We start from the raw sequence: 27,169 nt of genomic DNA, 5'->3' as shown, positions 1-27,169 counted from the left end.
TTTTAGGTCCCACTCCCCTTTATGCTGGTTATGCTGGAAATTTTTAAGCTTGATTTACTTCAAAAAATATTATGTTTTTGAAATACTTAAGAATTATGTTGCAAATAGTGTTTCATGTCATGTTTTGTCAGACATTTTAAAAGTCTGTGGTAGTTTGTATCTAACTTTTTAAATTTTTATTGAAAGAGTGTTAGTGCCAACACAAAACATTTTGGGCAACTTAAATCAACAACATTAGGATATGTTTTCTAGAAAATGAAGCCATTCCAGTGCAACAAGCTTTGAAGGACAGGGATTCTTTTTAAATATACTTTGGAAGTACAAAATATTACATAGTTACACAACCAAGTGTACATAATTACAAAGTGACCAAAAAAAAGTGACCATTTTATTTTACTTCACTTTTGGAAACTCATCCCCTGATATTAACTGATCAACAGTCTCAGGTTGAGATGCTAGCAGTGCTAATTGATTTCCACAGTGTGCTCCTGTACATAGACGATATAGTGGTGGGTGTTGTCTCCCTGAGTGAGGACTGTCAGAGCCTCCAGGCCGTTTGCGTCCTCCACCACCATCACCTGCTCACCAGTTAGACCCCCATCTGCGTTCACCACCATCAGCTGGTTGCTGCAGTCACTGACTTCCTGGTCATCAGCCACCTGCAACTACAACCACAACTCAACATCAGTATTACGCTGTAACCACTCAGGACCTCCCGAGTAAGTGATGCGATGTTGTTTACCTGTTGTACAACGGTAACAGTGCCTGGAGCCATGGCGACCATGGAGGTGACGGCGTCGTGAGTCTCTGAACTGAATTCAGTGATCTGCTGGATGTCAACTAAACACAAATGAAACACATTTATTTTAATGGTTGTTTAATATTGTACTAAAAAAACAGATACATTACGGCATAAATAGGAATAGAAATAACAACTTCCCCCATTTATCTGGCAAGTTATATTTTTAAAAGATTTTATGAGGGGGTTTTTGTGTGACTCAGGTATCTGTTGTAAATGTATCACTGTTGATGTTACCGTTGTCCTGCAGGGCTGCTACAGGTGTTTCTATCAGCTGCTCTTCACCCTCCACAGTCACAAACTGGGCCTCTACTGTCTCCCCCACCTGGACATTTATACATATAATATAGAACAGATTGTATTATTGTGATAATAATGTTTTTTTCTGTGTAATTCCTGCTTCTGTAATTCCTGTTTCTAATTCAGAAGTATGATTGTTAATAAAGAAAACAAGATGATGAAGTGTTCTGTCAAACTTTGTGTGACTCTACTTGAGCTTCATGCTAATATTAGCACGCTAATAATGTCTCATGTCTTCATGCTGAACTTCAGCAGGCATAGTTATGAAATAAATTGGATTATTATTAGTTGTGCATATATTAGGTCATAAGCCTCAGTAGTCATTTTGACATATTGATGGTGCTTGAGGCAAAGTCATATATGTACCAAAAGAGCATAACATTCATCCTCTGGGACCAGAAGCATCTGCATCAAATTAGGAGTGAATCCATCAACTAGATATTGAAATATTTTTAGTACAAAGTAAAAACTTTCATCTGATGCTGCGGGGGACGTCAGGAGCATGTCTCTTCTGTCTTTCCTTTTTTACTGTATCTATTCTGTGTTTGTGTATGTTGTTTACCTCCCAGGTTTGTTCCACTACTTTCAGGCTGTGTTTGCTCTTCAGGTGGCGGTTCAGCTCCCACTTTGTGCCGTAAACATATTCACATTCAGGACACTTCATTCCACCTAAACACATGCACAAAGAAAGACGTTTAAGTTCATTCTGAACGCATGTTTTTGTTTTGTACACATCGCAGAGGTCTTATTTTGCCTGACAGTAACATTTGCTACACAAGGGCACTTGTTATTGCCTATGTTTATTACAGCTAGCGCTGTACTATTACAGTTCCTTGTATCCTTATTCCTTGTAACATGAACAGACCTTGTTGTTTGAGAGCATCTGAGTCAGGCTGTCCAGGTCCGGCATTTTGATATTTCTGATCCGGGTGTTTCAGCTTGTAGTGTCGCTTCAGAGGACCAGCAATGTTGCAGGAGTAGTGGCAGTGAGCGCAGCGAAAAGGCTGCATAGATAAACAAAAACACAAACAATTTAGTGGAAATTAATTATTTGAATTATCATTTGAGAGAATCTGAAACTAATCTGAAATTAATTTGAAACAAAAGCTCATCATGGCAGGAGCGTTGTTTACTTTTGGGCGAGATAGTGGCAAAACAAAAGCAAAGGGAGCTTCATATGTCTAATGTTTACTATCTTGAACAATGCCCTCTAATAGAAAGATTTTATCCTGCATAAATAATAAAATACTCCTGTTGGATCTTTAACATTTCACAAAGAAATTGTACTCTGAGGATGCAAGTTTTACAGATGTGTGTGTTTGTGTGTGTGTGTGTGTGTGTGCGTGTGTGTGTGTGTGTGTGTGCGTGTGTGTGTGTGTGTTTTCTGACCTTAAACTCAGCGTGCTGCTCCATGTGTCTGAGCAAAGAAGGTTTAAAGACCGAGGTGAAGTCGCACTCCGAACATTGGAACCGTTTCCCTGAGCAAACACACAATCATTATTACCTTTTCACTTCCTCAGATTTGTGACAGTCTGTCAGCCCTCTTGTGACACAAAGTACATAATCAATGATAAAATAGATAGACAAATAAATAAACTATGGATCAGCAGTGAGAGCCACGGTATTACATTAAACATCGGTGACGGAGCAGAGCGTACAGACCTTCGTCGGTGTGGCTCAGTCTGTGGCTTTTCAGCGTAACTTTAGATTTGAACTTTTTGCCGCACAGATCACAGAGGTGACTTCTCTCTGTGTTGTGTCGATTCATGTGAGTTTTCAAGTTACTCCTGCTCCGGCTTGTGTAGTCACACACGGTGCAGACGTAAGGCTTCACACCTGCACACATGGACACACAGGAGCAAAGACACATAAAAGATCACCAGCAGTTCAGCAGAGACAAGTAATTAACAATAAATGTAGGAACAAAATGCTACAAAAGGACTACTGTTAAATAAAATAAGACAAAGCTACAAAACTACAGTGAAATAATTATAATAATAATATTTTTTATCTGTATGGATGTAGCCAGCTGGGAACTGTACTAAGAAATGACAAGGACAGTTGCAGGAAGAAAATCAGCCAGGTTACACAGCTGGAAATACAAAGAGCATACGCCATGCAAGGTTTATTTTGGATGGATTCACTGAGACCTTCATGAACACCTGTGCTGGACTCATGTCTGCCAGCTGCCTCAGCCTCAGGACAGATGTGACTTTAAGGCAACATTTCACCAAGGTGAGGGAGGGCTAATGTAGAACTGAAGGAGGGAGGAGTACGACTAACAATTCACTTTCTTGGGACAAAACAACGTACATTACAGCTGTTGTAGACATGGTTTATATATTAAATAATTTCAGCAGGCTCTCTCATGTGGAGACCACTGAAAGAGAAAAACAGTAACTTAATACTAATCTTAATTGCCAGATTTCATATTTTTTTATGTTTGAGAAAATGCCAGAAGCATCATTCTCATTATTTCACCAGAAACTTGACCAAAAGGCAGATTTTCCCTCAATAGCATCTGTGGTGTGTTTTCAGTCTGCTCCATCCTCCTGGAGAGAAGCCAGGAGGAAGAGACACAGATGGAGGTTTAGACCGCACACTAATCAGGCAGTGAGTTATTGTGCATGGGCCCAGGTGTGTTTTTTTTTTTTTTTTTTACTTGTGCATGTGTGTTTTTTTGTGTGTTAAATGTAGAGGAACATCACACCTTCGTGGGCCCAGATGTGCCGCTGAAAGTCGCTGCTGTTCTTCACAAAGTAGGAGTCACAGTAGGGGCACTTGTCTGCGCGCTGCACCATCAGGCCTTTACCCTGCGCAGTGAGTGTGTCTGTGCACACAGACAGACAAACACACACACACACACACTGGAAATTAAATCCCTAATCCCTAATATAGTACTTACACTATTAATATTAACAAGTGGTGTGTGTTTTGTTTATGTCAATAGATATACACAGTTCAGCCATAACATTATGACCACTGACAGATCGAGTGAGTAACATTGATTATCGTATTACAATGGCACCTTTCAGTGAGTGGGATGTGTTCGGCAGCAAGTGAGCATTTTCTCCCTGAAGTTGATGTGTTGGACGCAGCGAAAATGGGCAAGCGCAAGAATGTAAGCGACTTTAGAATGTAGAGCGGCCAAATTGTGACGACTAGACGACTGTGTCAGAGCATCTCCAAAACTGCAGCTCTTGCGGGGTGGACAGGGTCATGGGCAGCCAAGGCTCATTGGAGCGAAGGCTGGCCCGTGTGGTCCGATCCAACAGAAGAGCTACTGTAACTCAAACTGCTGAAAAAGTGAATGCTGGTTCTGATAGAAAGGTGTCAGAACACACAGTGTATCGCAGTTTGTTGGGTATGGGGCTGCATAGCCGCAGACGAGTCAGGGTGCCCATGCCGACCCCTGTCCGCCGCCGAAAGCGCCTACAATTGGCACCTTGAGCATCAGAACTGGACCATGGAGCAATGGAAGAAGGTGGTGCCAGATACCTCAGCACACTTTCAGAGGTCGAGTGGAGTCCATGCCTTGACAGGTCAAGGCTGTTTTAGTGGCAGAAGGGGGGGCTACACAATATTAGGCAGGTGGTCATAATGTTATGGCTGATTGGTGTATTTGTGGGTTCTTTACCAGGGTGGGATGTTTTGATGTGATGTTTTAGTCGGTGCTCTGGATAGCTCTGCTGGCAGACAGGACAGGTCACACTCTTCTTCTGTGAAGAACCACAAGACACAGACATGAAGACATCCAACTAAACTCACCGAGAGAATCAAGGGTAAATGTTTCACAAATTAAAGGTTTCCTGAATGCTGTCATCAAGAACATGGATCAAAATCTACACATGTATAGTCTCTCTGAGGCCAAAAAACATAAATTAAAGTCTTCTCCGAAGAAAAAGCAAAGGATTATTTGCCCTCAGGTAGTCTAGGTGGATTTATGCACTCTAACTTGGGTAGGAGTGCTGGGTGGAAGGTTGGATGCATAAATATAACCTCAAACATGCCACCTGGCAAGTTTGAAAATATCATAAGAAGATCAGAAATGGTACTAAGAATAAACAGTCTATCAAAAACAAATGTGTGTGTTACCTTTTCCTTGTGCGTTTTCAAATGTGCCTGCAGTTTGTATTTGTCAGGCGTTGTGTATTTACAGCCGGGGTTGGAACAGGGCAGCAGCATGTCGCTGTGCTTCTGGATCTGGTGCCGCTTTAAAGAGCTTTTGGTGATGGACGAGTAGCTGCACTTTGAACAGTAATGCGAGTGCTCCTTGGTGTGTGTGCGTACATGGACGTTATAGTGGACTTTGTACATGAACAGTTTACCTGTGCAGCAGAAAAACAAAAAAAGACTATATAACACATATTTTAAGAGGTAAGGAGATTCATAGTAATAGATACATAAAAGAAACCAGCCAAATCTCTTCGTCTCACCACAGTATGGACATTCCAGTTCGCCGTAAATTTTCCTGAGTCGTTGGAACGCCTCGATGTTAAGCTGAGTCTTTGGAAGGGATGAGAACACCTGCTGGAACGCACTCTCAGGGAAAACATTGGCCTCCTGCAAACAGGAAACAGACTGAGTGAATAATGAAGAAAATAATCTGCATATTAATCAGTCATGATCTCTCCTTGCTGACACTGTTGTCCTCCTCAGGTGCAGTACATGTCGTTTATTCACCTTTTCTGATGGTGATGTTTGTGTGTCTTCCTCTGGAGGTGCTGATGATGAAGATGTGCGTGTGTTCTCATCAGCTGGGTGTGTGTTTTCTTCAGTCCTGCCCTGCACATGAGGCGTGTGAATGCTCTCTGGTGGTAAAACAGCCTGCATGTTGTGCTCAGCTGCAGGGGTGCATGGGTCTGATGTGTTGCGGTGTGACTTCTCCACAGCTGTTGCTTCATCCTCTCCGCCAGAAGGAGTTATCGTTTCCATAGAAATCACTTGATGGATCTGTTCTGGCAGTAAACCTCCATTGTGTAATTCTTCATCCTTACCCGTCGCTTCCTCTATCACCTGCTCCCCTTCTGCACATTCACTCTGAAGTTTAGCTTGCTCCTCCTCTTCTTGCTCCCTACCTTCACTCGCTGCTACTTCCCCATTTTGCCACTCCTCCCCCGTTACACCATCTCCTCTATCCTCCTCTCGCCTCCGCTCATCCTCTTCTTCCTGCTCTATCCTCTCCTCGCCCTTCGTCCCCTCCTCTGTATCTTCCCTCTCCTCATCCCCCCACTTGTCGCCTCCGGGCTGCGACAGACAGAAGCTGTTGTTGATGCTGTCGGTGAAGGCCTGCTCCTGGTCCAGCTCAGGGTGAGTCTCCTCCAGGTGACTCTTCAGCCTCTGAGAGCTCACAAACTTCCCGCCACACGCAGAACACAGGTACAGGAAGAGATGCTTCCTGACGTGGGCAGCGAGGCGGGCCATCTTGGTTGCAGCATGGTCACAGAGGAGGCAGGCGAAGGGACGCTGAGGCCCGTGGACCAAGAGGTGGCGCTCCCGTTCCAGCTGGTTCTTAAAGCGTCGGTTACAGGTGGAGCAGTGGTAGAGGAGCTGTCTGAGGCCCTGACGAGTCTTTAATCTGGGGGCAATTAGCAGGGACGGTGTGTGAGATGGTTAAGATTAATCAGACTGATAGGAAGCTAAAATATTGTACACAAACCTGAGCTGTTGGTAACTCTGTTGAACAGCAGGGTCTTTCAGGTTATGTTGTTTCTCCATGTGTTGCAGCAGGTTCTTCACATCTGAGTATTTCTTCTCACAGAAGCTGCAGTGCTGCTTCACCTTCATATGGACTCGCTCTATGTGGACCTGCAGGATTACAGAGCAGCTTCACCTTGATAATAGATACAAACCATCCTAAACCTGAATCACAACAGAAAAACCAGAACGAGCAAATACAAAAATACAGCAACAACAAACTAATACTAGTATCTAATAATATATATGAATAATATCTACTAATATCAACGACAGCAATAAAAGAATAACAACACCTTGAGGTGTCCTGGGCTGAGGCAGGTGAAGGGACAGTGCTGACAGCTGAACTTCTCTCCTGTGTGCTTCCTCAGGTGAACATTCAGGTTGGCTTTGAAGGGAAAATTTAATGAGAAGACAAGTAAGTAACAGCTTTAAGAGGAGTATTAAATCATTCGTAACCTTTTTTTAATGATTGCAGAAGTTACTCCAGCCGTCTGAAAGTTTCACACTTATTCATATACTTCCTGTAACTTTGTATTCTTTTTTTTTTCATCTCTCTTTGGGAGCATCACAGACTTACCCAGCCTTATACAGCTAAGGGAAAAAATAAGAGACCACTCCAAATGCTCCTTAAATCAGCATCTCTCTCTCCCTTCATGTCATGGCCAGCCCAATCCAGATCTGAACCCCACTGAAATCCCCCTGAATGTGATCAAGAGGGAGATGGAAGGTCACAAGCGATTGATCAAAGCTGCTTGAATCTTTGTGCAGAGTAGCATAAGGTCACCCAACAGCAATGTGAAAGACTGGTGGAGAGCATGCCAAAATGCATGAAAGCTGTTATTAAAAACTTGGCAGACAGGAGACATGTTGTTTACGAAAGGTCGAAAAGTTCCTTTTATTCAAACACAAACCTACAACTGGAGGAAAACATGCAGTGGTCTCTTAATTTTTCCCAGAGCTGTATATTATAATAGTGTGAGGGACACATATAAGGCCTTTCTCATTTCTCTATTTTGCGCCTCCTCATCTCCTCGCTCCTCGGTCCTCCTGCCTGTGACCCAGAAATCGATCTCAGCACGCCATCTTGAAGGATGTCTCAATTCATAAAATGCATCTCGAGGAGAGAGGATCGAGGAGGCTTGCCGGAGGAGCTATGAGTGAGGATACGCCGGTGTATCCTTTGCGGAAGTCTTTTCGACATTGTGACGTAAAAAGAGGCGTGAAACACAGCTGGAATATACAAACCACGGCGGGAGCCTTTTGTTGCATATCTCTGCTCCTGGGACACCTGTTCTGTCTGAGCAGGTATTCTCCATGGCGTGTCTCACATTTAACAGAGTGCGAACCAGACTAACCCACAGCATGTCCACACGTTGCTATTCTTCATCAAAACCAGAAGACAAATTGCCCCCAACAAAATTAGGACTGGTGTAGGCCTGGACTTTTTATTTTAAGTTTCCACAGCCTGTTGCTAACGTATTGACTGTTTTTGAGCAGAAACGAAACATAACATTTACTCGCGAGGCACAGCAGGTAACTCATTAATTATTTAAATCTGCAGACACGCCGTCAGGTCCGGACAGGATCTCATATTTATTAAAGTTCTGTGTGATGACCATCAATGAAAGGTCGGCTGTAAATGTTTACTTATTGTTGCTGCTGGATCACACGGCTGTATGCTCACGTGCGTGCATAAAACGGACACTGGACAGTTTATATCTGTGGGCATGATTGTTGGTGCCATGTAGTTATGCTTGAGGATTATAATAAATTTACCTCTTATTTGTGTGTGTGTGTGTTAAATTAAAATATAAACATGTATGACAACCGTAGATTCGCGTGACATTATGCCACGTTGTGAATTGAATAAAAAGTAACTAATCATAAACACTGTTCTGCTGACAGAGATCATAAAAACAGCAGGCTGTAACAGATGATGCACACATCATATTAAATTGACGTCGCTTTTAAATGATGGCTGTGAAGCAGGGATGTCTCATGTTGTTAAATGTCTGTTGCCTCGACTAGCCTCTCTCCTCGTGTCTCTTCCTCGCCTCCTCCGCTCGCATCTCTGGTGGGAGGGACTAAGATGCGAGGAGAGGAGTCGAGGACAGGACTTGAGGGAAATCCGCTCAGTGTAGGTTCAGGTGTGTGTCTCTCTAATTGCCCCTGATTAAGACCAGGTGTGGAGAGCCTATATATATATACACCCTTGGGTTCCAGTGCTCTGTGCTTACTCATTATCTCACCCTCAGAGGTATTGAGAGGTTCATTCAGCATTTACTCGTGTTGTGTAGGGGTGTGTGTCTGCAGAAGCACCACAAGAACCTGTCTGTGTGATTTGCTCAGCAGTTCTGGCTTCTCTTAGAGTGTAGTTTGTTGGTGCTGGGTAGGTCTTTTCTAAACCCAGCCTTTTGTGTATCTCTCCTAAGAAATGCCCATCTAATGGGAGAGGGCTTTGTGCTTTTGTGTTTCCGACTTTAAGGCACCCCTTGTCTGCAACTGCGTCCCACTCCCCATCCTCTTTACAAATAGTCCTTTTCATTCACTTTCAAGAACTTGATTACATATTTAAAGAAGCAGTTAAGCCAAAAGATACCTCAGCCTGGATCTACCTTTGATGGCTGATGCGTAGTCACAGTGTGGACACTGGAAGGGTTTCTCCTGGGTGTGCGTCCTGAGGTGGGCGACTAGTGAGTGTCTGAATTTAAAGATCTTATTACAGAACTCGCAGGCGAAGATCTTCAGCTGGCTCTGGTGTAAACTTGGAGAGAGAGAGAGAGTGACAAGATTACATTTAACAATAGGGATGCACAATATTGGATTTTTTACCGATATCCAATATGCCGACATTTTCCAACCCTTTTTGCCGATTTCAATACTGATATATTAGGCACATGTTTTTTTCCACCTAATTGCAGAGAACATCAAGTCTCTGTAGTGGAATTGATATTATGTCTACTCTTATTGTAATGGCCAAAAACTGCCATACCACAGACATCTTGCACACTTCTTCACGCTTGACAGAAGAGGCGTTGTACAAAAGGTCAAATGTCTGATCGCTCACGTTTCTGAGCGCACCTGAATGCAGCATCCCCCCGAAACATGGCCGTGAGGGGGACACGCCCGGACATGTTTACTGCACCTGCTACAGAGACATCAGTGATCGCCGATAGACTCTTATTATCGTGTGTGCGTCCATAAATATGTCAGTTAGTTTTGCACTGATGTTAATGTTACACTCCGTTAGCGTCGTCTTTGGCTGCGAGTGTATTTTCGGGGTGTTTGTTGTTGATAAGTAGTGCACGTACATTCGCGCCCAGTTAAAGTCGAGGTGAAATGAAAAATGTCTTTTTAATCCTTTTAGATCACATCCTCGGTAATATTGTGCATCTATTTGACAATATAGGCCAAGAAAATACAGAAAATCAATTTCTTCATATTCTTATATCAAATTCTGATCATTTTTATCTTCTGGTAAAACTAAATTTCACGTGTGCTTACGTAAGTTAGCACCAAACAATTTCAACCAATCAATCTGCAACATTTAGCCGCAGAGCCCCAAGAACGTTCGGTCAGTTAGCTAGCTACTGCGCTGTGGAGAACGTCTGTCTACGCCCACTTATCAACGATCAAATCAAATCCCTCTAATGATATGTCCCGCCTGCACGTCCTGTTTCACTCGGAAAACACGTCACGATACGGAAGCTAGATACTCTCGAAATGCCGTCGCAGCTCGACTTTAATGTCGTAGCATTACGTCAAGCTTTTTAGGGAATCATAGAGCGTTTAGGCATAATTAACATTTTACTGGCGGAAAATATCGGCATAAAAATGACATATCTGCCGATGCTGAAATGCCATTTTCAAGCCATTATCTGCAGATACCGATAACATCTGCTGATCATATCGTGCATCCCTATTTCACAGTTGATCCTTGCAGTTGCTGATGTTACTCATAAATTAGATGATCTTCTTTGACTGGCTGAAAGCTGCACATATAACAACTTTAGCCATAAGCAAACAAACTAAATAACTTCTAACTATTCATAAAATATATATATAAAAAAACCAGATTTTTTTCTGTCAGATTGTTACAATATAACCTTATTTAATTACAGGTTCTATAAATGAAATCAACATTCAAATATCCAAATAAATAAACTCATACGGTACTTTGGAGCATTTTGCTTTATAGAATATTCCTGGATGCCTCTGCTGGTTGTGGTTGTTGTTGTGAAGGTCGGGTTAGAACTGGAATAAAAAAACAAAAGGGTCAGACTACTGAGAGAAAACCTAGCACCAACCTTAACAACAAAATGTATACATGCAGATAAGTCAACTCTCAATGTCAGCTTCTATATAAAGCCTGACAGCTGACATCTAGTTATGACCTTCTTCATGTAATTACCTTGTTTCCTGATCTGTTTTAGCGTTGCCTTCACAGGCAGTGGCTTCATTTGTGAGGTCTTGTGACTGACTCTGGAGGGCTGCAGACGCCTGATGGCCCAGAAAAAAAAGAATAAATTAACCATTTCAAAATTTAGAGATTAATTAATATAAATTAAATAAAATTACATAAAAATATATTTTAAAAAGACACACTTAATTGTGTCACAGAAGGTTTGAAATTCAGTTGAAATGCCTAAGAGGTAAAACTATTTACATTACAAGAAAAGAGATGTTGCTGATGAGTGTATTATTTTTTTAGCAGCGCAAATGAAATTCTACGCATTTTCATTACGTTGGAGTGGGGGTATAAAAATCAGATATCTCAAAACCTGCGCAAATAATACCCTAACAGTGGGCTTGGCTGGATAACACAACACATAAATGAGGAAATATAAGTTTATCTTCTTGTGTATTCTTACCTGAAGGTCAGCTTGAATGGCTGCAGGCTCTGTTTCTGCTAAGCTCTCCTCTACTGGAACCATTTTAGTAACACCTATTAAATAAAAGGCAACACATCTTATGAATATGTTTTCTATAACAGTTAAATGTCCTGTTATTAAAAATGTAACTAGAGCAAAAGCAAGCTCTTTATGACCAACCTGGCAGAGTTTCATCTTCTGTCAGAGCAACACTGATGACAGACTTCTTTCTTCCTGTTGACTGGCCTCCCTCTTTGGAGATGCGGCTTCGGTTGGCTCTCGGGACTCTCAAACTGACCAAGGCTACAAGCAGAGAATAAGGAAGGTTCAGACAGCTACCATCATACAGCCGTTAAAATCTTTGCTTTCAGAACTCATCACAGATAACAATTGCAGTAGTTTTTTTTTTGTGAAGCAGCGAAAAGGTTCTCTCTTTTTGTAATAATTATTGTGAAGAAACCATCATCTTTTCTTAAACTTACCCTTTTTTCTTGCAGGTTTTGGTCTTTCTGAGTTTTGTTGCGTCTGGTTTGGAATTCCTCCCCCTGGATCCAAACTCTCAGAACCCTCCACTCCTGCTCCACCACTGACGCTCCCTGAAAATTATGTCTACAATTCAGAATCACCAAAATAATCAAGGAAAATGCATGAAGTCGCTCAGATATAGTTTTATCAGAGTGATGTGGAATTATATTAAGTATATTTCCCAACACGGTCTCTCCAGCCACGCCAACTTTATATGCGTCTTTGGCACCTTTTGCATGTACTCATACTGTTTCACTCCTCACCATTGTCCTCTCTGTCCTCCTCTTCCTCTTCCCTCAGGCAGATGTGTTTGAGTATCTGTCGTCTGTTGCTGAATGAGCGACGACAGTTTCTACATTCCAGCCCCAAAATGCCGTCAGTACTTTCAGCTAGCAGAACAAAACACAAATAGTCAGATTGCAGAGTGCAGTTTGTGTGGCATAGTGACAAAAATCACCCACTCTAATCTTCAATGTCAACACATCTTATCAATAACTATGGGAAGCCTTTTGAGCATTTATTCAATATCCTTGATATCAAGTGTCTGTCCCCTATACCACTATACTCTTTGACAGCACTAGTTCACTAGATGAACGCTGAAAGCCGTACTAGTTGACTAGTCGGCAGCTAAAGCTCTGACATGTTAACTAGTAAGGGCCAAAATATCCACATATTATACTAGTGGAAGACATTAACTAGTTAACTAGTGAGGCTAACTATAACTATGGTAAGAAGTGTGCATTGAGGTTTTCTATTGGCTCTTAAGTTCAAAATAAAAAATGCCATCAAACCAGGACTCAGGATTTTGTTGCATTTTGCACACTAGTTAACATGTTTGCCTGAGAGGAGTTAACTAGTCGGAGTCTATGGTGGTCTTTATCGCAGAGTGCAGTTTGTGTGACACATTTACAAATATATATATTATTAATCAGCGTATACGTAGGAAGTCAGCTGATGACTACTAATTACTGAGTAGGGGAGAACGGGTAGGATTAAATAAGCTTATGCTTCTTCCTACTCCTTTTTGGACATGTTCAGTTGATATTGGGTTTTTTGCTGTATTATTTTCACATGTTCGAAATAAAGCCTGCATTCATTCTTTGATTATATGTATACACACATGTCAATTGTACTGTTGGTTTATTGTCACTCAACCAGTTAGGTGATATTTATACTAATCCTGTCTTCTGCTGTAAATATGAAAGAATTATGGGATAGAAAAAAGTTCTACCTTCTTTTGTGCTGCTTTGTGTGTCTCCCTCTTTTTCCTCCGAATTTCCCTCCTTCAAATCTGAATGAGTCTTGTTCTTAGAGCCTTTTGGTCGTCCTCGTTTCCGCTTCACAGGGCTCTCTGGGAGCCAACAAGACAACAGAGAAGGTTAGAAGATAAGACTTGGTTTATTGTATATTAACAAATACCCATTAGAGACCAAAATCAGAAGAGTGACAGTCCAACAAGCAACAATCAAACTTTCTGTAGCAAAAGCCTGAATAACTAATTTAGTCAAAATATACTCCAGTAGTGATAATGATTATGAAATACAATCTTTATACATACAATACAATTTTTTACAAGATTGTGTGATAGTAATCCTGGCAATGACACACCTATCTGACCTGACGGTGTCTCCACGGGCTCTCCTACAAGGGGCTGCAGTGCAACGATGATGTCATCAGAAGGCTCCTGCTGGGGGTGCAGCTGGGAGCAATGGGCCAGTAGCTGAGAGCGACTGGGAGAGAAAAGGTTGCACAGCCGACACATAAACACAGAACCAGCTGGAGAGGCAGGGAGAAGATGGCGGGCCATGAAGCACAGAGGAACAAAAAGAGTACAAAGTTAGCAAGAGAGATGACAGAATTTGCCTGCTTCAAAAGAGCAGAGACAATGTTGTTATTTGGAGTCATTTTATCCTATTTCTTCATCCTAATATTACAGACTCCATACCTTCACATCTCAATGACAAATAAATGTAAACTTCTTCAACTCATGTCACAATAGTTCAATCTTAATCTTTAAAACTGCCTAAAATGTAAAGAAGCAAAACGTGACTCTACCTACAAAGAAGACACTAAACAGGGAAAATTCTGTTCAAGTGTTACACTACGTACAGAAAATTGTTATATCTTGTTAACTTTGGTTTGTCTGGGGGTTTTTTGTTGTTTCTGTGGATTTCAATGTTGATTTTAACATTTAACATGAGGGGTGTCCAACATTTTGCTGTTTATATGTTGTTTAATGATATGGTATAGAGGATTGCATGTGTGTTTGTTGGCCTAGGAAGCAGATAATAGAAAGATTACTTTATTTTTTTATGTTGGTAAAGGAATCTCAGACCCCCACTGGGTGGATATTGAATATCAATATTTTTTAAGTGGATGTAATTTGTATTGATGCTAATTTATAACATAGGACTTTCTAACTCTGCTTCTCCAAGAGTTGGTGAAGGGAGGACGGTTAGCTGAACGCCGAGCCCTCGCACTTAACAGGCAGGGCCTGACTTAGGGACCATCAATAAAATTCTGTTAAATGTACACAAAAAATTATATTTTTATAATACATCCATGACTTGCCCATATACAAATTTTGATAAAAAAATACAACTAAATTGGGTAAATGTTGCCCACTAGTTTTAAATGCTTGCCAATAGCTTTGATATCATGTGGCCTATTGTCCTTAAATCAATTTCAGATGTTAATACTCACTTGGACAAATAGGACAGACCTCATTATGTTGGATTTTATTGCTTTTTCTGTTTTACATGAACATTTTCTAAGAAAAAAATTCTGTTTCATATCAAAATTTTAATGGAAAAATTATTGGGGGATTTTCAATACCTTCCATGTCATGTGACCTAGAGTCTTCAGATCAATGTCAGATGTTAATACTCACTTGGATATATAAGACATTAGAAAAAAGCAAATGAGGTGTGTCTACTTATATGGAAAATGTTATGGGTTTTTTTCAATAGCTTCCATGTCATGTCATGCTGCTAATATTTTACATTAATATTTTCTAATAAACCTGTTCTCTAATGTTTTGGATTGTGAAATTGATTTTAGACATTGACATTGTTTTTTCATGAATTCCTGTTATTGATTTTGAACCATTTGACACATTATATCAAAGCTACTGGCAAAAAAAAAACGTATTCTTTATAAAAAAAATATTTCTAATAAATACATGAATAACACTTAAGCATTCAAAATTAGTGGGCAACATTTACCCAATTTATTTGTATTTTTAATCCTAATTTTTATTTGGGCAAGTCATGGATGTATCATACAAATATCAGTTATGTGTCCATTTAACAGTAATTTATTGATGGTCCCTAAGTCAGGCTCTGCCTGTTAGGTGCGAGGGCTCGGAGTTCAGCTAACCGTCCTCCCTCTACCTCTATGGGGGAGGCTGAGTGAGGAAGCGTCGCTGGCGCCTAAGTGAATTTCTGTCGAATATCCGACTTCAAACTAGCTTCATCGCGGTCTTTTACACAGTTATCTTGAGCTTGTTCATTTTCCTTAATAGAGTTATACTATATTGCTTTACTTTTTAGTGAAATTGAATCACCATAATTATGAATATAAGAGGACTAATAAAATATGGGTTAGTTTAAATTTAGTGCTCGTTTAGGTATTTCCTTCTCAATTAAGATGTGCATTTATCCAAACAACTTCGTGATGTCTGAAACTTTCATTATTTATAACCCCTAACTATCAGAGACGCATCATTCATCTTGAGGGTTAACCTGGGTCCACTGACACTTAAGCCTTAAGTAGCAAACACTTCAAGCCTTTTAGCCTTGCAAGCAGCCTGTAAATTATGTCCACAGTGCGTATTAAAAGGAAATAAAAAATAAAAAACAACTCTAAAACCCAGTGGAGGGACTCGTTTTAGGCTACACTCGTCTGTTTATTTTGTTAGGCTCAAACTAACATGAAGACCTGACAAACATTTTCGAGTTGAAGCTAGCCGAAATGCTTACTTGCTTTTTGTCCATCCATGTCTCCAGCGTCCAAACAACAAAACAATACTAATTTATCTTTGTATTTAACTAAGCTTACACGTGAATACAACCACTAAATTTGAATTTAGAGCCTTATTTTACATTATGTACATAGAAATTTCTGTCGAATCTGCCACACTAGTCCTTCCAACCAGCGGAAGCAGACAGGTCCGAGTGATACTGTAGCAGGCAGAGCAGCGCCCCCCTATGGCGGGAGGACTGTACTATTACTGCGGCTGAGGGGGGGACTGAAGCATTGTTGTGAGTTTAGGTTTCCTCAAGAATGGTCATGGATTACTTTGTTTCTTTTTTTAATTGCTGTCCATTGTGTAAACAGGCCCTATCAGTGTTTTTCTAGTCTTTTAAAACAAACTGTGAGCATGATCAGTTATACTAGCTCTAATGTAAAATGTATGGTGGTTATAGGTTGTTAAGTGGGGTATATAGACTGTAACAAGTTAAAAAGGAAAATTGTAGAATTCAGTAGAGTTATAAAATAGACAGGACTCAGTTTAAAGCTGTTGATTATGGGGAGATCAGTTCCTATTTATCTTTTACCTTTGGTGTCTTCAAAATGTTCCTTGTGCAACCGATTCAAAATTTGGAGAGAAAAAAAAAACTAAAATATTTTACAACTAACTACTTCCTGGATAGCTTATAATTGTACATAGTATAAGCTCACTAAACCTGAGTCACCATATGTGAGAGTGTGGGAACACAGAGAATCCTCTAGGTGGTGACCTGAGAACGTTGAATTTTCATTTAAGGCCTTAGTCCTCCTTCTGACAAAGTTTACAACAGTGCAAGGTCAGGCAGGCAATAAATTGGATAAAGGAATTATAGGAAAGCTTGACTATAATTGCATTTTATTGATTTTTTGTTAATTCTTGTTTTTTCTCATGTTTGATTCTAACTCTGCATGATTTCTTCCACAAGCCGCAAGGAACTGAAATAGTTTAGGTTTTAGGTTAGAGTTAGGATAGGGTAATCAGTTGTTTAGGCCTGGTATTTATAATCAAGCTTATAAGAATATTTAATTTAAGAAGACTTGTTTTATTATTGGGCTTACTCATCCTTATATGACACAACAGATACGTAGTGTCCCTCTGGCACATTTCCTTTAAATTGCACATTATTCTCATTAAGAGGGTTTGACCAACTCATCGGGTTACAGCATGTGTTTTATGATTTCATCATTTCCAGGTGATGGAAATTCAATCAGGCATCCATATAGCTACCTATATGCATATATACCTTAAAAAAAGAGGAATTGATGATCAGCTATTAAAATATAGGACAATGATAAAACCTTTATTAAACAATGCAAGAATTTACAGACACATCGACATTTACAACATGTTTTTTTACATTAAAAAAGTTTCAGCTCAGTAGCTTAAGACTACCAAATACACACATATTCAAATAAACACACACACACACACACACTCACACACATCGTATGAGCAGGTAAACTGCAGCCAATTAATTAAAAAGAAGGTACAATCTCAAGGACAGATGGTAGATCATCTTTTCTCCTTTTTACCTTCATTTTGAAGATGTTTTATGACATACATGATACAAAGACCGTCATAAGCAACCGTTAATACATAAAAAGTGCATGCTCTATAATCAGCAAAAAAAATTAATCGGAAGCTTTTGGTTACATGCATCATTCAGGTGCAAAACAAACATGAAAAAATAAACTCCAAACCACAAGAAAATATAAAGAGGCTACTGTTACCTTGGCTCTAAGATGTGTGCAGTGCTGCACAGTAATATGTGTGCTAGGATGAGACGAATATCTCAGTTTATCCATACATCAACTGTGCACTTAAACTGAGACATTGTGTCATCTGCTGCTGATAAGATGAAGACTCCTCCCTGACATCGGCTCTTTTGTCTCAGTCAATGTATTGAAAGAGTCTAGAGATCCTCATTTAATATTATTTACAACTAATTTACATTACTCAGTCCTTTTATTATTATTAACATTTCCTTTTTTATAATACATATATGCACTTTAAACATCAGCTGCTTCTAACAGAGAGGCTTCCTGCTGTGGGTGTCCGTAAACAGAGCATGATATAATGCACAAATTGATATGTAAACACAATATTCAAACGGTGACAAAACCAAATGAAGGTTTTATGTTTATGAAAAGATGCTTAATTTTAGAAGCTGATTTCCATACTGATTATAGATGGATGGCCTGAAAGGCTGGGATGAAAATGAGCCCTTACTTCTCCAGTACCACTGAAAACCAAGAGGAGTCATCTAAATTTACAGTTAAAGAACCTAAATACTGTATGTCTTTGCATACCATTAATGTGGTAAAGTTTAATTTAATGGAAATCTGCACAAAATAATGTAATTTTCAGAAAAGACCTCGTATATTTTAAGGTTTTGAAGGCCAATACATCATATATATGTCATATGAAACGAGTCCTACACCAGATCTGTCCTGGTGTCGCCCAAGATGCACATTGTGTATGTGTTTGTTGATGATTTATGAGCCTCAACACATTATCTTGTGTCTTAATAAAGCAGATATGCCTCAACAATAAGCTACTAACATCATTTTTTAATCTGATTTTTTTTTGCCATCTTTCTTTACAGTAAAAAATATTATAAAGCAAACATGCCAATAAAACCATCCTTAAAAGACTTGTTACAAACAGGGTAACAACGACATGTCCGACTGAGATTCCCAGAAAAATATTCAAAGCTTTCCAGGGACACTTTGGCAAATAAAGCCAAAGGTATTTCAGTGGTTGTGACGGTGACACAAGGCTTAAACGGTTGGATTCCTGAGTGGTACAAGAGTCTGAGTGTGTGTGTGTGTATGAGTGTGCGTGTTCACATGGTGCAACACTTGTTCTTGTGTGCGTTCGAGTCTTTGAAGCGGAGTCTCTGCTTGGATCGATATTTCTCCAGGTATGTTAGCTGTTTGCTGTTGATGGCTCCACGACGCTTCCTGAAAAACACAAGTATTATATAGTGTGAGTCGATGATATGACGCTGTGACAATGATGCTCTTTTCATAGCTTCTACATAGATTGCACAATATCTGTAACACATGTTCTTGATTACTGTTCTGGATTTTTATTTATCTAGTGCATAAAAAAACCCTAACCTTTTGTTCCTTTAGAGCTCTGCATGTGCTTTTTAATGGGCAGAACACATGTATCAGTGTGCACTGTCTGCTAATCTGTCTTCTTTGACACGACCACCAGATAGCACCAAAGAGGAGAGGAAATGGAGTACTATATAGTTTCTCTCTATAAATCAATTGTTTATAGTTTAAAAATGACACTTAACAATATACCACACTTTTTGGGTTTCATAGTGATAAAGTGCTCTCACATCATCATATGTCTGATTTCTGAGTAATGTAGAAATGTACTGACTGTCTGATGAGTTGAATAGCATCTTCATACTTCATCCCGCTTTCTATCAGAGCCAGAGCGACAAGCACAGGAGCCCTGCATGCACACAATAACACACAGAGTCATGTCTATGTCCATTACACTTTACTGACATGTTAAAATGACATCAAGTAAGATGGTAACTAAAAATACAGCAAAAAGCATCTGATCTTGTCATACAATTATTTCTGTATCAATATACTGTATGTGTGGGACTAATATAACGGTGGGACTGTCCAGCCAGTCTAACTTAGTGTTTTTGTTTGTTTGTTGTGTCTCTCACCTCCCGAGTCCAGCCACGCAGTGAACAGCCACACAGCTTCCTGGATCCTCCTGAAACTTCTTCTTCAGCAGGCTCAACCAATCATCAACCAGCTTACTGGGGGGCGGGGCTCCATCATCAAACGGCCAATCCTGAAAGAAAAGCAGAACATTTTCAGCACTTAGCATTTTGAGTGTAATTGCTGTGCGTGTGTGTTTGTTTATTTGTGTTGAGTGTGTGCTCACCACCACAGTAATGCCGTCTTTCTCCAGCGGTGTTTTATCGTAGGTGATATCACAGACTCGAACAACTGTGGTCGCACCGTAATGCTTTAGATCCTAAAAGGGAGGACAGTAATGACACAAGATTTTTACATTGAAGCCAGTTCAATTAAATTCAGTAGAAAATACCACCAGCAAATGAATCAATAAAGATGTTATATGAGGTTTATGTGTATCTATTAACATGCACACGTGGTTCATACCTCTAGGAAGGAGGTGAGTGTGCTGTCTGTGGGGTTGTGTGTGATCAGGAATCTCATGTTCTTGTGGCACAGTTCCACGGGAGCTGGACGGTTCATGGTGGCCAGTGTGACCTTCGATATCCCAGGATGAGCTTTGACCTTTATGAGTGAACAGATGGATGTTAGTCAAAAGCCCAAAGCCAGTCCAAAATAGTGTTGTGTTTACATGAACATGAATTCGAATATTTGGGGTTGTTTGCTTCACGTTTGAATATGTGATAAAATAAAAGCTTCAACTGTTTACATCAAGTTATCTGAAAGTTAAGATGTGTTTTAAATTTAGCTGATTTCTAGAGTAACAACAGATATGATTTTCCAGATTTGTCTCAACCCTTGCCTCATATGTATCATTATCAAAGACTGTATCTTTTACACAAATGGGCTCAATTACTATAAGATATATTGACATGTCACAGTAGGGAAAGCACTGGTGTAATTAACTAAATTAATGATGTCCAAATAGCATTTAGCTGCTTCAGTTTCATGTTCCTGGCTCAACCCTGAAGGCACATGATCAGCCCTCGTTAATTTTATTAGTAACACCTGGGCTTTTCCTTCTTTAACAAGACAAAATATCCCCCTGCACCCCTCAAGCTGGACTCGTCTGAGGAGCGTTACGGCAACTTTTTGATACATTTTCAAGTGCAAACAAACCTCTGACAAATTTGGGACATCTCAAAACTCATCACAAGGTCACAAATAAAAAAACATATGTGAGTAAAAACAAGATAATATAGTGAACAGTGTTAAAATGTAACACTGCAGTAAAAGGCTCTGCACCCGAACAGGTGTCTTCACTTAATTGCTTGATTAGACCTCCTCTCCAAACTCTGGGTGCATTCTAATGTCTATACTTCTGTACTATTGAGTATGACACAACAAGATTCAGCATGTCCCAACACATGGAAGTCAAATGTGGTATGCAAAAAAATACAGGGATGTTGTACTTCTTCTAGGCGCATTTTCTAATATGCAAGCCAGCATGTGTTTTTTGTTTTTATTGGGGCACTCTGACCCAGAATCCTTTGAAAAATGGTAGAAACATCAGAACAACTGAGCCGCAGAAAGAGCACATACAGATGCAGATTGCAACAGATGTATGATTAAGATGCAATGTTAATAAAGGTATGTACTATGTCCCAGTTGTATTGATACTGCATGCAAAGACTGTGTTAGGACAGCTGCAGCATGTACTGTAGTGAGCGACATCCCCTTCCTGTACCTATGTATTGTTACACTGAATTTTGAACTTACATAGTTTTAACCGTCAAATCTAATACTACTACTCTAAATGTAAAACAAAGCAGTTTCTTTGTCTCTCCTGCCGACTGGCATTTCTCTTGCTCACATTTCGAATAAGATAACACGGTTAGGAGTGTATTTCAGGATGGAATTTTAATTTCACTAATCTTAATTCAGGGAGGCCTCACATTCCCACAGACACTATTTTAGTTAGAGTCCTGATAAGAACAGTTTGAATGCCTTCACATATGCCAGTAAACAAATGAGGAAGGCTGCATGTGAGTAAACTAAGCCAGCAGGTTGGACAGTATGTATAAAGGCATAATAACAGTTTAGCATTATGTTCAGCAGTTTGGAGGCAACAGGTTTGTCAAGAATACAGACAGGAGATATCCGGCCACTCCTTTTCCCAGTAACATTGACTGTATAACAGCAGGGTGCTGGATGTAGTTTGTCAAATCAATAAATAAACTAAATGACTGCGTTATGACTGTCAATAACTTAATGTAGAAACATGAAGTAGCACTGAAAATGAGGAAGGTAATGTATTTATAAGCAAGGCATAGGAAGTTCAAATATTCTTGTAAATAACTCTCAAATGGGAAAGGAAAGCCGGAATTTGATTTCAATTTAATCTAATAAAACAAAAAAAAAGTCCACAGATTAATTCGACCAGCCACATGTGCACCGACAGAGTTAACAAGTGTTGGTGCATCACTAGATTTACCTTAAGTTCCAGCTGTAGCAGTACGCTGCTGTTTCTTGTATTAGGTCTCCAGGTGACTCTGCACTTCCTGTCTCTTGTGAACCTCCTATTTGGAGACTGTTTATAGCCGTATAAGGTATTTTCCCACTTCTGAGGCCTCAAGTATTACCCCATCCGTTGTCTGTATCCTTTAGTCCAGGAGGCTACAGTGTCAGCTCTATCTCTGCTTGTCTCTTTGTGTCTCTCTGATTGTCCGGTCCTTCTCTTTCTGTGTCTCTCAGCAGCTCTCTCTCTCTGTCTCTCTTTCCGTCTCGCTCCGGTTAGCTTTCAGTGTCGAGGCACCACTTGTTACCCCATGAGCTGGCTGGTTCAGGGGTCAAAGGCCAACGCTCCTTCAGGTCTCAGTGCTGCAGGACTTCATGGTGCAGCTTCATCCCAGGTAGAGTCTAAATGTGTTGGGCGTGGCAGTAGTCACCACTCCGCCGCACAAACTCCATCAACCGGCGATTCTAAAAAAAAACATAGCAAGAAAATTACATATTAAAACACTTTGTGCCAGTCTACAAATCTGCCCAAACAGCCTTGATCAGTAATGTGGAGGCCAAAAGGATGGCAGCTGATTGGCTGAAAGGTTTCAAATGATTTATCCCAAACTCCATTTTTTTGTGCAAAAACTGGTCAGGTCAATGTATACACAAATATATACAGGTAAATATGCATCACCTCATGCTGTTACTGAGCTGTTACTGTGCTATGTACCAAAGTGTCCCTATTGGTATTGATTGAACTGAAAGCTGGGAAACAGATGACAGATGCAGCATGAGCTAATAAACCTATTACATGATGTTGCTCACAAAATATAGAGCATTAATCAGCTTAGCCTGCACAATATCCACAAGATTAAATTTAGTCTGAAGAAAAAAGGAGACAAAGTCTGAAAAATGGAGGTCTATTCCTGCAGGAGGATTACAAGTGTAGAAGTGATAGGGGGGAACTCGTCAGGCTTTGGGACAAAATGTGTTATACTGGAGTATAAACAAAATAAAAAGAGTCTGTTTTGCTTTGCCGCCCTTGTAAAGCACTTTGTTAGTTGGATTTTGAAACGTGCTCTATAAATAAAGGGTATTATTAAAACAGGTATTATTTGAGTGACATATTGGCCTTGGATTTAAAGGTTCTCCTTGCAGCTTTTTGGCTGCATCTTTTATGTATAACAGCTATGACTTTGGAATATTTTCTAACAGAAGCAGATGAGATGAACAGAACTTAAAAATAGGGCCAATTTTTTTGTCCTTATTGGAGATGAAAGTGGATAGAGTTGGATATGTGGTAAGAGAGAGATGGAAATACATGAAGGAAAGGGCCGGGGGTCGGAGTTGAGCCCTTGGCCGCCGTGTCGAGGACTGAGCCTCAATAAATGGGGCTTGTGCCTTAACCACTGAGCTAAACCAGCGCCCGAAAATAGGGCCTTTTAAGCTCAAATAACATTTCATGATGAATATTTGTTTAAATCTCATTTTCCTTTATGCCCCGATCTAAGCAACATATGGTTGAACTCTAGCTGTACAGCGTGCTCTTTCCAGGTCAGGACTTGTTGACTTTCTTTGAGAGTCAACAACTTTAATACTCTACTCAGCTGGCCAACAACAGTTTAAAAAAGGTGTCACAAAGACGCATACACCTTTTAAAATCTTACATAGATACAACAACGATACATGATGTATTAGGCCCGAAAGCATCTGGCTGAAACATTAGCGATGTAAAGCTAGTTTTCCTTCTGTTTCATAACAGAGAAACCCAGATCAGTGTTTTCTATACAGGTGATAAGAGGAGGCTTTGGAGATAGGCACAGTTAGAGGGAAATATGACGTAAGGTGGTCCTCTCACTCACTCACATGCCCAAACACTCAGACAAACAACCAGGGGATGTCCAGAAGAACTCTGGGTAATCCGTCATCACCTCTTCACCTCAGCCCTGACCACACATGTACCCACACACACACACACACACACACACACACACACACACACACACACACACACTCTTCATAATCACGTGGGGACTTACTCACTAACTCTTCCAGAGGAGTGTAGTCTATTCCAGGTTGTTGACTATCTATAATTAGGAATTTATCCTGTGTTACCACTAATCAGGCTAAAGGTCAATTATTTCCCCTCCAGTCCATACAACAAGTGACAGAAACTTTTAATTTCCTTTAGCTAAGTTTAATTTATGAGTTAACAGCCGCATAAAACACACTGAGAACTGAGAAAAACTAACTTTGAGCTACCTTGTATCACAAAAAACACACAATACAAAACACTGACACAAAAACACAGATTAAATATCTAAACATTGAACACATCCAAATACAAACTCTTCACAAGTACTGCAGTCACTTAAGGCATAAAGTTGACATCTAAAGCTTCAAATAAAATCAACTTATGAAGCGGAAAGTGGTCCTAATATTAAACCGTAAAGCTGATCTTCCCTGTTACCTTAGAGCGCAGTTCAGTTTGTACAAACAGGTGCGTCCCCAGTTGGTCCTCAGGCTGCCTGGCTGTTTCCCTGTCACCGGCTGGGTCAGGACCCACAGAGGTTAAAAATGGATCTCAAAATTATTTTAGAGCCGCGTTAGGCTGCCAAAGCTTTCTACAGTACCTGCAACGTGAGGCTGAGTGAGACACAGTAAGCTTGTGGGTTAGTAGTAAAGACAACAACGAGGCAGGTTAGAATTAGTCTTAAATCCTGTTACAGCACATTCACCTCCTCTGCCTTTTACTTTACAACTTGAGGAGAGGTTTTTTGTAGCGGCTCTGAAAAAGAAGAAGTGCTAAATGCCTAAATCTGGACCGAAAGCCGGCATGAATATACAGCCTTCCCTCTTACCTCAGTTGACAGCTTGGCTGCCGAACAAGGAAATCCTCAAACCAGTGACCGGCAGTAACACCAGAGTCCTGCAGAACCAGCAGCCGTACCACAGTGAGTGCTGACTTACAACCAGCTGACTGCCTGTTATAGTAAACTCTGTAGACACTGAACTCCCTGCAGCTGTATTTATAGCTGTTCTAGTGGCTGATTATATTAAAAATCCCTTTAAAGTCTCCAATTTGTCTCAGCTTGTTCCAGTGAGGAACTGTGATTAACTCGATTACTATCTCTCCTAATATCCGCCATCAAGTGTCAAAAGCTGCAAAACCTGTTGTACCAGAGCCCCACACTTCTGGCTGAGTGATAGCATCAGTAACACTTCCAAATACTCTTCAATCATGATACAAGTATAAACAGCAATAAAATAAATCTTACCTGCTCTTGAACGTCACCTCCAACCGCAGTCTAAACATCTGAGTCCACCCGCTTTCAGTCTTTTTCCGCCACCAGAAGCTGAATTATCTGGTTGTCATGAAGTCTTCCTGCAACAACCTGTAGCTCTGCCCCACTGTTACACTGAACTATGCACCTCCACCTGTCCCTCCTCCTCCTCCTGCTTCGGTGTGGAGCGAGTGCCAGATTGCGGCTCTGCCTTGCTGTGGCGGTGCAGTGTGCCGGGCTGAGGATCTGCTGTGAGCTGGTCTAATCAGGCTGAGCAGCCATCTGACCCTGACAGCCCTGTCACCAGCAGAACACTCCACAGTTAATGCTCTTAAAGAGAGGAGAAGAGCCTCACTCCCTCCTCCTCCTCCTCCTCTTCTTCCTCCTCTTCATCCACTTGACTCCTTTTTCCCTCCCCTCCTGCAGGGTACAGAAGAGGTGCCGTCCCTCCTCTCTCCTCTCTTCTCCTCTCCTTAGTCTTCCTTCAGGTTGATTAAAGGAGGTCCCTGGACACATAATAAACATACAAATGAACAGTGCAGTGAGTTTTAGCTCTAGTTTCGTTTCTAGTTTATGATGAAGTAATTTATTCAGTTTCAAGTCTGATGAGCTTTTTCTGCTCTGACACGTCTGTCTGGACATTCTCTTGTTTTCCTTTCCTCCGTCTCTCCCCCCTTCCCTCCCTGAACCAACTAAAAATAGACGCTCCTTTGAGCTACCAGACAGATCGGAGGAGTCCAACCTTTGAAGCCCAGTTCAAGGAATTAACTTTCTCCTTAACTCACAATAGCACCAGGGATATTGTTGTAGCTGTGGTTGTTGTCCTGCAACCAAACTACCGTGTGAAGCCACTGCTTTGATGCCACAGCACATCAGCCAGCGTGTTTGCCCCAAAAGATCGAATTAAAAGGGTGAAAGTTGACGGACACGCTGGCTTAGCCAACATCCCTTGATGCGTTAAATCCAAGAAATCTACCCAGATTTAGATTTCTGACTTTTTTTCAGATCCTCTTTTAAGTTTCTGCTCCATCCAATTTGTTTACAAGGTTATGGTAAGGATATGTGAGTCCACAGAGTCACAAGGCAGGCATGTCACACTGGAGGAGCAGACTTTTTTAAAGGGGAACAGGACGGGGCCTCACCTCACTATCAATCACTTTGAGCGGAGGTTAACATGACTGTTCACCCGCGCACGGAGCGTTGAAAAAAACACGTCGCACCGGCTAAAATTAGCTGCAGCACGACTTGAACGCTCTCCAGTTTGTCATATTAGGATTTGAATGTTTGTAATCATGGCTGCTTCTTAAAGCTAAAGTCATTTTTATCTGTCCCTTTTTTGATTCTGGATCATGTGTGTAAATAAAGCAACAAGTGGTGACGAGTGAGTTCCAAACACAGAGTGACAGTGAAGACCTTTAGAAAGAGGAAGAGGATGATGGAAATGGAAAAGGACGATTTTGATGGTAAAAGTATCTAAACATAGAACAGAAGTGATCATGGCG

General features: G+C 40.6%; 2 protein-coding genes across 4 annotated transcripts; both read right to left on the bottom strand.

The window, feature by feature from the left end:
• Positions 1–345: 345 nt before the first annotated feature.
• zfat (zinc finger and AT hook domain containing) lies at positions 346–16,306 on the bottom strand. The gene is made up of 24 exons (XM_069656161.1): positions 16,176–16,306; positions 13,804–13,971; positions 13,427–13,546; positions 12,459–12,584; positions 12,153–12,266; positions 11,851–11,973; positions 11,671–11,744; positions 11,211–11,299; positions 10,976–11,053; positions 9,415–9,563; positions 7,093–7,184; positions 6,759–6,907; positions 5,783–6,677; positions 5,536–5,662; positions 5,195–5,427; positions 4,737–4,818; positions 3,810–3,929; positions 2,762–2,935; positions 2,489–2,577; positions 1,965–2,103; positions 1,662–1,768; positions 1,037–1,124; positions 743–840; positions 346–665 (listed from the first exon to the last, which is right to left on the bottom strand). Exons 1-24 carry the CDS (start codon positions 16,192–16,194, stop codon positions 465–467), a joined length of 3,654 nt encoding a protein of 1,217 aa, XP_069512262.1. The 5' UTR covers positions 16,195–16,306; the 3' UTR covers positions 346–464.
• A 1,180-nt stretch (positions 16,307–17,486) lies between these two features.
• On the bottom strand, positions 17,487–25,983 carry LOC138584677 (protein tyrosine phosphatase type IVA 3). Of its 3 annotated transcripts, none has more exons than XM_069656963.1 (7): positions 25,662–25,983; positions 22,376–22,863; positions 20,368–20,505; positions 20,129–20,221; positions 19,905–20,035; positions 19,604–19,678; positions 17,487–19,170 (listed from the first exon to the last, which is right to left on the bottom strand). In XM_069656963.1, exons 3-7 carry the CDS (start codon positions 20,461–20,463, stop codon positions 19,053–19,055), a joined length of 513 nt encoding a protein of 170 aa, XP_069513064.1. In that variant the 5' UTR covers positions 20,464–20,505; positions 22,376–22,863; positions 25,662–25,983; the 3' UTR covers positions 17,487–19,052. The 3 variants fall into 3 exon arrangements, with proteins under 3 accessions (XP_069513064.1, XP_069513066.1, XP_069513065.1); XM_069656965.1 differs by lacking the exon at positions 25,662–25,983 and adding an exon at positions 25,245–25,316; XM_069656964.1 differs by lacking the exon at positions 25,662–25,983 and adding an exon at positions 24,854–24,934.
• Between the last annotated feature and the right edge of the window lie 1,186 nt (positions 25,984–27,169).

This window comes from Semicossyphus pulcher, unplaced genomic scaffold (genome assembly GCF_022749685.1).
Source record: "Semicossyphus pulcher isolate SPU_LCO1_2020_fin unplaced genomic scaffold, fSemPul1.0.p SCAF_9, whole genome shotgun sequence".
Taxonomy (NCBI): domain Eukaryota; kingdom Metazoa; phylum Chordata; class Actinopteri; order Labriformes; family Labridae; genus Semicossyphus; species Semicossyphus pulcher.
This window is presented reverse-complemented; position numbering and strand designations above follow the sequence as displayed.

Excerpts from the sequence above, each read along its gene's own strand:
- zfat (XM_069656161.1), bottom strand. Across the intron at positions 11,054-11,210 it reads AAAACAGATCAGGAAACAAG|TTCTAACCCGACCTTCACAA; the intron begins GTAATTACATGA and ends TTTTTATTCCAG. Across the intron at positions 9,564-10,975 it reads ATAAAGCAAAATGCTCCAAA|TTTACACCAGAGCCAGCTGA; the intron begins GTACCGTATGAG and ends TCTCTCTCCAAG.
- LOC138584677 (XM_069656963.1), bottom strand. The coding sequence starts at position 20,463 with ATGAACCGTCCAGCTCCCGTGGAACTGTGCCACAAGAACATGAGATTC. Across the intron at positions 19,679-19,904 it reads TGCGTGGCTGGACTCGGGAG|GGCTCCTGTGCTTGTCGCTC; the intron begins GTGAGAGACACA and ends GTGTGCATGCAG. Across the intron at positions 19,171-19,603 it reads GCTATTCAACTCATCAGACA|GAAGCGTCGTGGAGCCATCA; the intron begins GTCAGTACATTT and ends TGTGTTTTTCAG.